Source organism: Trichoderma reesei, assembly GCF_000167675.1.
Source record: "Trichoderma reesei QM6a unplaced genomic scaffold TRIREscaffold_1, whole genome shotgun sequence".
NCBI classification, from domain to species: domain Eukaryota; kingdom Fungi; phylum Ascomycota; class Sordariomycetes; order Hypocreales; family Hypocreaceae; genus Trichoderma; species Trichoderma reesei.
Window position 1 is genome coordinate 490842 of NW_006711148.1, and position 13284 is coordinate 504125.

At 53.7% G+C, this 13284-nt stretch overlaps 3 protein-coding genes across 3 annotated transcripts; 2 read left to right on the forward strand and 1 right to left on the reverse strand.

The window, feature by feature from the left end:
- Window positions 1-203: 203 nt before the first annotated feature.
- Window positions 204-8286, forward strand: TRIREDRAFT_73621 (polyketide synthase; the record flags this gene model as incomplete). Its single annotated transcript, XM_006961094.1, has 3 exons — window positions 204-842; window positions 907-5135; window positions 5209-8286. The coding sequence occupies 3 exons, from the start codon at window positions 204-206 to the stop codon at window positions 8240-8242; spliced, it is 7902 nt and encodes a 2633-aa protein (XP_006961156.1). The 3' UTR covers window positions 8243-8286.
- A 734-nt stretch (window positions 8287-9020) lies between these two features.
- Window positions 9021-10559, forward strand: TRIREDRAFT_73623 (uncharacterized protein; the record flags this gene model as incomplete). The annotated part of the gene is made up of 3 exons (XM_006961095.1): window positions 9021-9364; window positions 9398-9596; window positions 9688-10559. The coding sequence occupies exons 1-3, from the start codon at window positions 9065-9067 to the stop codon at window positions 10557-10559; spliced, it is 1371 nt and encodes a 456-aa protein (XP_006961157.1). The 5' UTR covers window positions 9021-9064.
- A 280-nt stretch (window positions 10560-10839) lies between these two features.
- Window positions 10840-12781, reverse strand: TRIREDRAFT_43701 (uncharacterized protein). Its single transcript, XM_006961001.1, has 3 exons — window positions 12375-12781; window positions 11897-12277; window positions 10840-11823 (listed from the first exon to the last, which is right to left on the reverse strand). The coding sequence occupies exons 1-3, from the start codon at window positions 12751-12753 to the stop codon at window positions 10979-10981; spliced, it is 1605 nt and encodes a 534-aa protein (XP_006961063.1). The 5' UTR covers window positions 12754-12781; the 3' UTR covers window positions 10840-10978.
- Window positions 12782-13284: the final 503 nt, after the last annotated feature.

Sequence of the window (13284 nt, forward strand, 5' to 3'; positions counted from 1 at the left end):
AATCTCGCAAAGATGCTAAAAGCATGCGTGCAGTCCACGACATTCTGTGTCTTGGTGACTGCATGCATCTACCATCTTGAAGGCATCACGTTTCGTTCACCTTGAAGGCTTGTGGTACTCAACATTACCACACAAGGGGGATTCCAGGGCAACTTCAACAGCAGAAGCGCATCAACCTCGTTCGCCAGCTTGCGCAGACAGTCATGGCGGCCTCAAGTACACGCACTCTGCTCATGTTCGGGCCTGGGGCCATGTCCCTGAACGAGACCTACTTCGCCAGCATCTTGTCCTTTATCAGCACGGACTCCGCGAGCCAATGGGCGCTGAGCGCCGTCAGAGACATCGAGAGTCATTGGCCATCCCTGTGTGAAGCAATTCCCAAGTTGCAGCACACTTCAGGCGTCAGCAACGCGCAGAAGCTTGCAGAGTGGCTGCGGACAGGCACTCTCGCTCCTGGATCGACCATTGCCAGTCTCCCGAATGCGATTCTCGGCCCCCTAGTCGTCATCGCACAACTTGTCGAGTATCTCCGGCACGTCGACTCTCTATCGGAATCTGGACTCCGGGGCGGCGAGGGCTTTCAGGTGCCCTCTGCTCCCGATGCAGAAACCGTCGGATGCTGTCTCGGAACATTCAGCGCCCTGGTGGTGTCGTCCAGCTCTTCCTGGGCTCAGTTTTGCCACAATGCCTCGGCGGTAGTTCGCATTGTGTTTGTACTGGGTGCCTTGTCTGACGCACAGGATGCAACTGATGCCTCGGGGCCTTCAGTTTCACTGATAGCCTTTTGGAGAGGTGGTCAGTCGCTGTCGGATCTGAAGAAGGCCTTGGAAAAGTTCCCCGAGGTGAGTATCCAAGCCAGATCCTGTTTCATACAATTTCTCTTACTGACAGGCTGTAACGCAAAAGGCATACATTTCCGTCTTGTATGACGAGAATAGGGTCACTGTAACGACATCGACTCGCACCGTGGCTGCTCTGAAAAATCACCTCCAGACGGTTGGCATCACAACCAACGAAACCGAGTTCCATGGACGATTTCACGCCGCTCAGCTCTACCAAACCGAGCTGGAAGCCTTTCTTGCTTACTGCAGACGATTTCCTACCTTTCAACTTCCGGACTCATCCTGCATTGTCGTACCCACGAGAGTCAACTCGGAAAATGTTGTCACCAGCCAAGAGTCCCTCCTTGAGATCTCCTGCCGCGCATTCCTCGTATCGCAATTTGACTGGATCAAGACCTTTCGTGCCGCTGTTTCGAGCACCTTGCAAAACAGGGCATCTCGCATCATCGAGTTCGGGCCGGAGCGATGTGTCCCGCCGACGCTTCTTCGACGACTCAACAGCCAGGTCACCCATTTCGACTTCGAGGAGAGCATCAAACGCGCCAAGGCAAGTCTGAGCCATGATCAAGAGCTTCCGGCAGGAGTAGCCGAGAACGACATTGCTGTCATTGGTATGGCGTGCAAGGTAGCTGGAGCAGACGATGTAAACGAATACTGGGAGCTTCTATTGCAGGGCAAGTCACAGCATAGGGAGCTGATTCCCAACGATCGCTTCGTCATGGAGACGCCTTTCAGGCCTTTCGAGGCTGGCGATGACAAGAAGAAATGGTTTGGAAACTTCATCGGCGACCACGATGCCTTTGATTACAAGTTCTTCAAGAAGTCTCCCCGCGAGGCTCTTCACATGGACCCCCAGCAGCGGCTCATGCTGCAGGCAGCGTATCAGGCCGTGGCACAGTCTGGATACTACAATGCCAACCTGAACGTCCATGGCCCTACCAAAGTTGGCTGCTATATCGGTGTGGTCGCAAACGATTACGAGAACAACATCTCTCACACCACGCCCATTGCATTTTCGGCCACCGGCGCTCTGCGAAGCTACATTGCCGGAAAGGTCAGCCACTTCTTTGGCTGGACAGGCCCTGCGATGACGGTCGACACAGCCTGCTCGGCATCTACCGTCGCCCTTGATCTGGCTTGCAAGGCCATCCTGAGCGGCGAGTGCTCGGCAGCTCTTGTCGGCGGCACCAACTTCTTCAGCACGCCCATGTTCTTCCAGAATCTCGCTGCTGGTTCGTTCCTCAGCACAACCGGGCAGTGCAAGCCATTTGATGCAAAGGCTGATGGCTACTGCCGAGGTGAGGCTGTTGGTACCGTCTTCCTCAAGAAGTTGAGTCAAGCCATCGCCGACGGCGACCAGGTCCTCGGTGTTATCTCGGCCACTGCAATCAACCAGAACCGAAACGAGACACCCATCTTCGTGCCCAACTCACCATCGCTCACGAATGTGTTCCGGACTGCCATCGAGAAGTCTGGCTTAGACGCAAAGGACATTTCCGTCGTTGAAGCCCACGGAACGGGAACCCCTGTGGGAGATCCGGTCGAGTATGACAGCATCCGTCAAGTGTTTGGAGGCGCCGTGCGAGCTGGACAGGATGCTTTGCAAGTCGGATCGGTCAAGGGGCTGGTTGGCCATACCGAGGGTGCCTCTGGGGTCGTCGCTCTGGTCAAGATTCTTCTGATGCTTCAGCGAGGCCAAATCCCGCCGCAAGCCAGCTTCGAGACCATCAACCCTTCCATCAAATATTCACCGTCGGACAACCTGGAGATCACAAAGACGCCGCTTCCATGGAACCAGGAGTTCAAGGCAGCTCTTATCAACAACTATGGGGCGGCCGGATCAAATGCGTCTGTTATCATCAAGCAAGGGCCAGCACAGTTACTTCGACGTCTGCCGCCTGTGGTCGATAGTGAAACTGAGGCGTTGCTCTCCAAGGTCGGTGCTGATGACGCTCAAAAAGCCCCGTTCTTCATCTCGGGGCTTGACGAGAAAGCCATCCTTGCTTATGCGCAGAAACTCCGTCAATTTATTTACTCTCACAGCAATCTCGATATCCAAGACCTGGCGTTTAGTGTTAATCGGCAGTCCAACTGGTCTCTAGGCCGAGGTGCTGTTTTCAGCGCTGGTTCTATTGCTGAGCTTGACGAGAAGCTGGCTTCCATCGAGACTTTCCCAGTACCGTCGTCGCAGCCCCCCGTGATCCTATGCTTCGGTGGCCAAGTCTCGACTTTTGTTGGACTCGACTATCAGCTCTTCGCGAAGTCGGCTATTTTGCGTCGCCATCTTGATCAATGCGATGCGGCCTGCAAGTCAATCGGCGCAGGGAGCATCTACCCTCGCATATTCCAAAGCGATCCCATCGATGATCCCTCGGTTCTTCAGCCGCTTCTTTTCTCCCTGCAGTACTCGTGTGCTATGAGCTGGATTGACTGCGGCATCGTGCCAGCAAAACTAGTTGGCCATTCTTTTGGAGAACTCACAGCGCTCTGTATCTCGGGCGTGGTGAGCCTACAGGACGGCCTGAAGCTGGTTTACGGCAGATCCAAGATCATCAAGGAATCGTGGGGCGCCGAAAGGGGGGCAATGCTCGCCGTTGAAGCAGACTTGGAGGAGCTCGAGAGCCTCCTGACTACTGTCAACTCGTCTCTGCAAGAAGGCAGGGCGACCATCGCTTGCTTCAACGGCCCGAGAAGCTTCACAGTCGCTGGTTCTTCAGCGGCAATCGACGCAGTGCAACAGGCCATCTCCAACACCCAGCCCGTCCTGAAGCACAAGCGACTTAATGTGACCAACGCCTTTCACTCGGTGCTTGTTGAGCGACTCAAGCCGGATCTGGAAGCCCTTGGTCGTCAACTCACGTTTGCGCTGCCTCAGATTCCCCTTGAGCGGGCAACTCGATCACGCGAAGACCATGGACTGTCACCTTCTTACGTCGCAAACCATATGAGGGAGCCGGTCTACTTCCATCATGCTGTTGAAAGAATTGCCAAAGAATACCCGGAGGCGATCTGGTTGGAAGCTGGCTCCAACTCTACGATCACGACCATGGCAAGCAAAGCACTTGGTCTTCCAAAAGCATCAACCTTCCAGCCTGTCAATGTGACGAACAACAGCAAGGCCTCGTCACAGCTCTCTGACGTGACGATGAATCTGTGGAAAGCCGGCCTGCGCATCACTTTCTGGCCACACTCACGAGCACAAACCTATGAGTACAAGCATATCATTCTTCCCCCTTACCAGTTCGAGAAGCATCGACAGTGGCTAGAGTTCAAGCCCCCTCAGGCACTACAGGTCGTGGTTCAGACTGATTCATCCACTGACGCACGTAATGGGACTACTGAACCACAGCCGGTCGGCCTTTACACACTCCTGGACAGGGGCCAAGACAAGTACCGCTTCCGCGTCAATACGGCAGCAGGCCAGTTTGTTGATGCCATGTCTGATCATGCCATTGGAAAGGCGCAGACTTTGCCTGCCATGTTTGGCGTGGACTTGGCAATTGAAGCCCTTCTCAGCATTCATCCTGAACTGGGCGACACCAGCAGGTTTGACCCCCAGATTTACAATGTTGTCAACCAAGAGTATATACACGACAGCTCTAGGGCGCTTTTTGTGCTTTTCGAGCGCCTTGGTCAAGACGAAAACAGCTGGGCCTTTGAATTAACCAGCAAGGGCAAAGACGGTGCAGAGTCCCTGCACATGAGCGGACAACTACATTTCCAGGCCTCCGACGATGCTCGCTCCCGCCTCGAGTTTAGCAGGCTTGATCGCTTCATCACGCACGACCGGTGCTTGCAGGTTCTGGAAAGCAGTGGCCGCTCCGACGAAGTAATCCAGGGGCAGACTATCTACAGCGTGTTGTCCTCCAGCGACGTCAACTACGGTCAAAGGCTTCGCGGCCTGCAGAGACTTGTTGGACGGTCAAACGAGTCTGCGGGTAGACTGGTACGAAGACGGTCAGGCAAGTTATTTGTCGACTTTGCCCTTGGAGAGGTTTTCACCCAGGTTGGAAGCATCTGGGCGAACTGCATGGCTCAACATCAACGCAACACAAGGAACAAGGGCATCTACATGGCTACTGGACTTGAGCAGTGGTCCAAGTCACCAAAGGTGTTGCAAAAGTTCAACCAAGGCCTTTACGATAACGACCCCGAGATCGAGTGGCATGTTCTTGCTCAGCATAAGCGGAATACATCCGATGACTCCTTCACAACGGATATCTTTGTCTTTGACGCGGCATCTGGTGACTTGGAAGAGGTCATCCTCGGTATCAAATATGCTCCGGTGTCACTGTAAGTATACGTCTCCTCAAGATGGTATTCGCATGCGTCTTTTTAGTACCTGTTTACTGACAGTTTGATGTAGCGATCAACTCTTCTCAGGCTCTGCAATCGCGACAGCAACTACACCAGTAGCAAATGGATATGTCCCCTTGACCACACCATTCGTGCCGGTGCCGACAACGACAAAACAGGCGGCGGTTCCACAGCCCCAGCATGTAGCCAAGAAAGCAGCTCCAAGGGCAGCCCCAAAGAGGGACATTAAGGAGGAGCTCTGGCTCAGGCTGCGACCGGTTCTGGCAGACATCTCTGGACTAGAGCCGGAGGAAATCCAGCCGACAGACGCACTGGCCGACATTGGGATTGACTCCCTCATGGGGATGGAAATGGCTCGCGAAGTCGAGACGACATTCAACTGCACCGTGGAACAGTCCGAGCTGCTAAGTATCGTGGATGTGCCAGGTATCCTTAAGTTCCTACAGTCTACGCTTGGTGACGAGGACGTTCACGACTCTTCTGAGACTATGAGCACGGTCTCCTCGGATGGAAATGTTCACTCGCCACCCACCTCAGGCTCCGAAATGGCATCACCGAACCTGAAGGTGTCTTACGGCTCAGCATATGGCTCTTCCGACTTGCCTATATCCGCTGTTCTTGAAGCCTTCGGCGAGTCTAGCGCAAAGACGGATCAATTCCTCAAGACTTACGGCTGCGCTGGCTATCTTGACGGCGTTTCCCAAAAGCAAACCAGACTGTGTCTGGTGCTGACAAGTGCGGCCTTCAAGCAGCTTGGGTGTGATCTTGAGGCTGCCAAGCCCGGAGAAGTCCTGCAGCCTGTTCCTTTTGTTGAGCGCCATCGCCGCTTCCACCAGTACCTGTACAGTATGCTCGAGGAGACGCGGATCATCAACATTGACGGCGATGTCATCACGCGAACTGCTATTCCCCTGCCTTCTCAATCCGCCGATGCAATTTTGCAGGATCTCATGAGGCGTCATGCTGACAATGGGTCTTCCCATCAGCTCGCCTACAATGTTGGCTCCAGAATGGCCGACGTGCTGTCAGGCAAGGCAGATGGCCCGCAGCTCATCTTTGGCGATGCAAAGAACCGCGAGCTGGTGGCAAACTTCTATGGTGAACTGCCTTTCAATAAGCTGTACTTTGAGCTCATGGCGGATTTCCTCACACGGCTGGCAAACAAGTTGAAGCTGTCCTCCTCGCGCAGTGGCACACCTACTCTCAAGATCCTCGAAATGGGAGCTGGAACCGGTGGCACGACGAAGGTGCTTTTGCCCATTCTTGCAAAGCTGGGCATCCCCCTGGAATACACCTTTACTGATCTCTCGCCTTCCCTGGTGGCGCAGGCCAAGAGACGGTTCAAGGAGTACCCCTTTATGAAGTTTGCTGTCCATGATATCGAACAGCCCCCCTCTGACCCCGAGCTTGTCGGCTCGCAGCACGTTGTCATTGCAAGCAACGCAGTGCATGCGACTCACTCGCTGAGGGACTCGGCCCGAAACATTCACAAGTTCCTGCGACCAGATGGCTTCCTCATGCTCCTTGAGATGATGAGGACACTCCACTGGGTCGATGTGGTCTGGGGCACGCTTGAGGGCTGGTGGCTGTTTGACGATGGCCGAACACATGCCATTGTCAACGAGCAGCGATGGGAGAAGGAGTTGCTTGCATCAGGCTTCAAGCATGTGCGCTGGACTGACGGCAAACTGCCCGAAGTACACGTGCAAAGGGTCATCATTGCTCTGGCCGGTGACGGTGACGGGGACGTGAGCGACATCCCGGCTCTGACAAGCCCCGCGCTGAAGGATGAAGAAGACCATGGCTCCAAGCTTGACGGAGAAGAGCGAAAGCGGGTAGCCAACGCCTATGTCGAGAGCACCATTCGAGACTTTGCCATCCCCAGCTACACGGGGCCTATCTTGAGCACGGCACCAGGTGCAGGCGCATGCGTGCTTGTCACGGGTGCGACAGGGAGTCTCGGAAGCCATCTTGTAGCACACATTGCTGGCTTGCCCTCGGTTGATACTATCTACTGCCTGAATCGGCCCAGGCCGGGCAAGAAGGGCCAGGAAGATCAGTCTCGCGACCCTTTGAGTCGGCTCACAGAAGTACTGGCATCCAAAAGCATTCAACTGAGCGAAGCGGAGATCAGCAAGCTGAGAGTTATCGAAACGGATCTGCCACTGCCTCAATTTGGTCTAGACGAGATCCAGTACGAGCAGCTACTCAACAACGTGACGCATATTGTTCACAGTGCCTTTCCGGTGAACGGTCTGCGCTCGCTGAAGCAGAATGAACCGCAATTTACACTTATGCGCAACCTCGTCGATTTGGCTGCCGGCGTTTCGGCTCGCCGCCCGACTGAGTTCAAGTTTACCTTTCAGTTCATCTCTTCTCTATCAGCAGTGGGCATGTATCCAAAGGTCCATGGAGAGAAGAGGGTACCTGAGCAGCAGTGGGATGTCGACAGTGCTCTTCCCAACGGATACGGTGAGGCAAAGGTCATCTGCGAGCGCGTCCTTCTCGAGACACTTGGCCAGCATCCCGATCGCTTCCGTGCCATGACGGTGCGACTGGGACAACTCTCGGGCTCAATGAAAACTGGCTACTGGAACCACATGGAGATGCTGAGCTTCCTGTTCAAGTCTGCTCAGACGCTGCGTGCTCTCCCGGATGTAGATGGCGATGTGTCTTGGCTGCATCTGGAGGACGCCTCGGCTTCGTTGGCTGATTTGCTCTTGCGCGACGCGCCGACATGCCATGCTGTCTATCATTTGGACAATCCTCGACCCAGGGACTGGAAAGATGTAATTCCCGTGCTCGCTGATGCGCTGGATATCCCGAGCAGCCACATTGTGCCGTTTGAGGAGTGGCTACGACGGGTGCGAGCCTACCCTGGGGAGGACCCGTGGGATAACCCCTCGGCCAAGGCAATGGACTTTTTCGAACACAAGTTCAAGCACATGTCTTGCGGCGGAGTGACAATGGCGACGGATCATGCGCTGGAGCATTCGGAGACTTTGAGGGCTGTACAGCCTGTGAGTGATGAGCTGGTGCGCAAGTATATCCAGGCGTGGAAGGATAGCGGCTTTTTGCGATGAGTCTGTATTGAAGGGTTATGTCTACTATATTGTTCAAATTGAATATCTTATCTTCTATACTCTACTTCTTCAGGTGAAATTGACAACTATTCAATCATGAATATGAGTTACCAAGTGCTTTGTACATACGACATGAGCTATCAGGAAAGCGTCAAGTACCTAGGTATGCTTCAAACTTGTATACCTACCTAGGTAATATGAGCTTGCAATAATTCAAAAGTTTCTTTTTTAATTGCATTTGGAAGGTAGATTTACGCAAGTCTTGTTATTCCAAGAACTTTAGGGTAGTCATTTGCTGGTGTGGTATTCTTTATCGAGCTCTTTCTTTTACGTCTTCCCTCATGAATTTAGGATTAACCGAAGAGTCTCATGCTTGTTGCGCTTACAATGATAATAGTCTGAGCAAATCGTTGCATTACAACCCTTACTGTGAAATCTCTGAGGAGCCATGGCGTTTGTTTCATAGTTGAAGTCAGCAGTCGTACGACAACGTATGACAAGTTCGTGAAGGCAAATCATTTAGTTGTCAAGTCCTCGAGAAACTCCGTACTCCGGCTTACAGCGTAATGGCCACCGATAATTACTCCGACAAACAGGATGACACACAGCATACAGAATCCTACAGTTGCCAAACTCATGGCAGGCAACAACAAACACGAAAGTCTCAAAGCGTATTATGCCTCATTTATAAGCTGTAAATGCATGTATGTATACTAGACGTAGCACAAGCCTGATGCCAGATCCTTTCTCTCACCTTTGTCAGATCAACCTGCACGTTTCTCACCCACTCTCTCGGGCAATAGTCCTACAGCCAGTAACAAGATGGAGCCGAACAATCATCACGATGGCCTCAATGGGCAAAAGGCCGACAACCCGCTGGAAGTAGCCATCGTCGGCGGCGGTCTGACAGGCTTGGCTCTCGCCCTTGGCCTGCTCCGACGCAACGTCAACTTCACCATCTACGAGCGAGCCGCAAGCTTCGGGGAGCTCGGCGTCGGCATACACTTTACTCCCAACGCGGAACGGGCCATGAAGGCTCTGGATCCTCGGATCCTTCAGAGCTACGTGGACGTGGCGACTCATGCCGAGGGAGGATTCTTGAGCTTTGTCGATGGGCTGCATGTGCGAAAGGGGGACGATGCCGAGGCGTCGGAGGACGATGACTTGCTGTTCCAGCTCCGTATGGGAGAGGGCTATAAAGCGGCTCGTAGATGCGACATTGTTAGCCAATTGGTTAAGCATATCCCTCAGGAGCGTGTTCAGCTCTTGAAGTGGCTACAGTCTGTGGAGGAAGACGCTGAGGGCAGGGCAGTCCTCACGTTCCGCGATGGGTCAACTGCGAAGGCGGATGTTGGTGAGTGAAGACCCCATAACTTGCATGGTCATTCAAGCGGATAAAGAAGGCCTTGGATATGGATCAACTAATAATTTTTCACTTGTCTTAGTTGTCGGCTGCGATGGCATTCGATCGCAAGTGCGCTCCGCCATGTTCGGATCCGGGCCATCTGCCCCAAGAGCGCAATACGCCCACCAACTCGCCTTTCGAGGCCTGGTCCCCATGGCCAAGGTAGCGGCAACACTTGGGCCAGAGAAAACCTCAAGGGCAATTGGCTATCTCGGCCCAGGTGGCTTCGTCTTGAGTGTTCCTCTGGCTGGGATCAACATGATGCACCTCGAAGTGTTTGTCATGGACCCCCTGCCCTGGTCTGATGATACTACCGGGAGCAAGCCGGACAAGGACAAGGACGAGGATGACGTGAAGCGCTACGTCTTGCCTTCAACCAGGGCGGAAGCTGAGAAAGCCTTTACTGAGTTCAACCCTACCGTTCGCTCGCTTATATCGTTGCTGCCAGAGGAGCTGGGCAAGTGGGCCATATTCGACATGCTCGACTCGCCCGCCCCCTCGTATGCGCTTGGACGCATGTGTCTGGCCGGAGATGCAGCGCATGCGTCTACGCCCAACCAGGGCGGAGGCGCAGGTGCTGGAATGGAAGACTCGCTGGTCTTGGCTGAGATCCTGGCCGCACTGGCGGACCGCGCAAAGTCAGGGGCTCGAGTTGGTTCATGGGAAATCTCTGAGGGGCTCAAGATTTACAGTGACGCGCGCTACGAGCGGGCACAGTGGCTTGTTCAAAGTAGCAGACGCGTTGCTCAGCTGTTTACGAGGAAGAAGGGCGCCGGACAGGGCGGAGAGGAGGAGGAACCAATAAGTCGCGAGATCCTAGAACGAAGCCATCAGCTCTGGGATTATGATGTAGATGCAGCGGTGGAAGAGGCTCTAGGAAAGCTGAGGGCAAAGGTGTTAGAGAAGCATTAGAGTGCGGGACGGAGTGTATAGTAATCTTGTATTCTCGTAACGCGACAATGGGCTGATGTATGAGAGAGGGCCACCGCCTTGTGTGACATTATTTGTTCATGCGTAGCATTACTCCATAGCAAGTGAATGAAGATTCAAAGGTTACAGCAATTGGGGGGAACTATAGGGGGAGCAGGAGGCGAACCACATGGCGCAACAATGTCGATAATAGAACATGACACATATATGTATGTACCTATGTGAGATACTGTACTATACACAGGCTGCATGAACCATGCTATGAAAGTAATAAGTAATGACAGCTTCAAAAGCTGACAGATGGTCAATTGTTCTAACTTGGTATAGAAGAGGGTTTCTCCTCTCAGTTCTATCAGACATAGCAATCTAAGGTAAGTCGTCCACCCCTTCGAATATTCAATCTATCGTCCCTGCATCTTCTTCATGATCTGGGCAGCCTCGGCAGCATACTTGCACTTTTCCCTGACAACTGCGCCATAGCGGTACATGAAGAATGGAAACGGCATGCAGACCAGCGTCAGAAACGCCGGAATGGAGGTCGCCCAGTGAATGCCGAGGTTGTGGTACATCTGGGACGTGAACAACGGGAACACAGCGCCCATGATGGAGCGGAAGACTGCCGCTGCTGCCAGGACAGAGGCGGCATACACCGTGTATGAATCGATCAGGTAGTTGACGATGGGCAAGATGACGAGGACGACGCCGAAGCCAAATGGTGCTGACAGGACAATGCTAACAGCCCAGTGGATGCTGGGATAGTTTGTCCATGCAAAGGCAAACATGCCAATGGGGAGGGCAACGGCACCGGCAATAGCTGGCGGCAGGCGGGATTCAGCCGTCCTCTTGGAGGGATCCAGCTTCATGTAGCGCCCATTGTTGTCCCAGATGGCGTATCCCAGCCCGATAATGATGCCTACCATCATGCCCAGGAAAGCGAGTCCACCGAATCCGGGGCTCCATCCGCGAAGCTCGTTGTAGACAATGGGCATGGCTCCCAGGAACATGTAGACGGTGCCGTAGATGATGGCCATGTAGAGCGAGGCAATGAGAACGATGGGCTCGCGGAAGAGCAGGACCCAAGGTCGAATCAGAGCTCGCCCAAAGACCTCTGACGGCTGCTTCTTGCCCTGGTTCTTCTGCAGGACGCTGATGTAGACCTTTCCGTCCGCTTTAGACAGAGCATTCGCCTTTCTCTGTAGCAGCACAGGACCATATGTCTCGGGGACGAAGATGACGCCAATGATGCCTAATAGTGAGCGACCGTATCAGCAACGTATTCTGCAAATCATCCAACAGGTTTTGAGCTCGTCAATACATACCAATTACACCGATAAAGATGGTGCACATGCCCTGCACCCATCTCCAACCGATATACTCAGTCGCAAACCCGCCGACAATTGGCCCTAGAATGGGGCCGAGGAAGGGAGCGACGCAGTAGATTGTCATGGCCAGACCTCTCTGGGCAGGAGGAAAGAGATCTGCGATTGCACCGCCAGAGTTGACGAGAGGTGACCCTCCAAATGTGCCGGCAAGGAATCGCAGGACGATGAGCGTAGCAATGTTCGGACTGCCAGCAGAGCCTGCCATGAAGGCGACCATGGCGGTGTGAGAGGCAATCCAGGGCATCTGTCTGCCGTAAAGTTCGGACCTTGTAGATTGTAACGAGGCGCGGTTAGCATTCGAGCGTTCGTCGTGGGGAGCTATATATCAATTGAACTTGAAATATCGGAACTTACTATATGGGAAAGATTCATTAGCTTTGTGCATCCTTGGAGACATTGGAGTACTATAGACAACTTACCAGAGGACCCCAAACAGCAGGGCCAATTGCAAAGCCCAACACAAAGACAGAGACACCGGTGATGAAGAGAGTGCTGCTGATGTCAAACTCGGTCATGATCTCTTCAGCCGACACGGAATACGCCGAAGACGTAAACGTGACAGCAAACACGGAAAAGGTGACGATGGATGTGAGGAACCATTTCCTGAACTGGCCCCAGTTCATGGGGTTGCTCTTGTCGTCCTGCTGGAACTCGACGATAAAGGGATCTTCCACCGTGCCGGAGCCATTGTATGGGGAGGTCGTAACATTCTTCTCGGCGTCGACAACCTCGAGGGGCTCGACAGCCTCGACCGGCGTTATCGATCGGGAGTCTTGGGAGGCTTCTTTCGACATTGTAGGAGAATTCACGCTGGACAACGAAGCAAAGATGCGGCTCAATAGCTCTTCGTCCATGAAGGGTGACAGAGAAAACTCCGAAGCGGAATCGAGTTCTTTTACTTATATACAGCGACCACATCAACCGGTACCTGCCGCCAAGCTTGAGCTTGGACTTATACGATATGCTTGCCTCTCCCTCGTCCCCAGGATCGGACCAGCTTCTCATTGGCTGCAGGGGCCGACACAACCAACGTCGCATTCAGCCATGATTGGACCAAAAGAACGCCATCACGGTCGATGCAGGTTTGTCAGCCGTGTGGTTATACTCCGAAGTCCGCTCTGACCAATGAGTAGCTGTGCCGAGGCGGGAGTTGCTTTCCCTTCTTCCCTCGCCTCCCAGATAGACGAGGCATCGCCTTCTCTTCCCCGACATCATCGGACATTCTTGCATTCCGCCTTCGGATCTGGTGAACGAGCCGCTTCTTATCTTTCGTCTGTGCCTGCCGGCTGCCGAATCACTTGCCGACGACAGCCCTGGACTCAGCT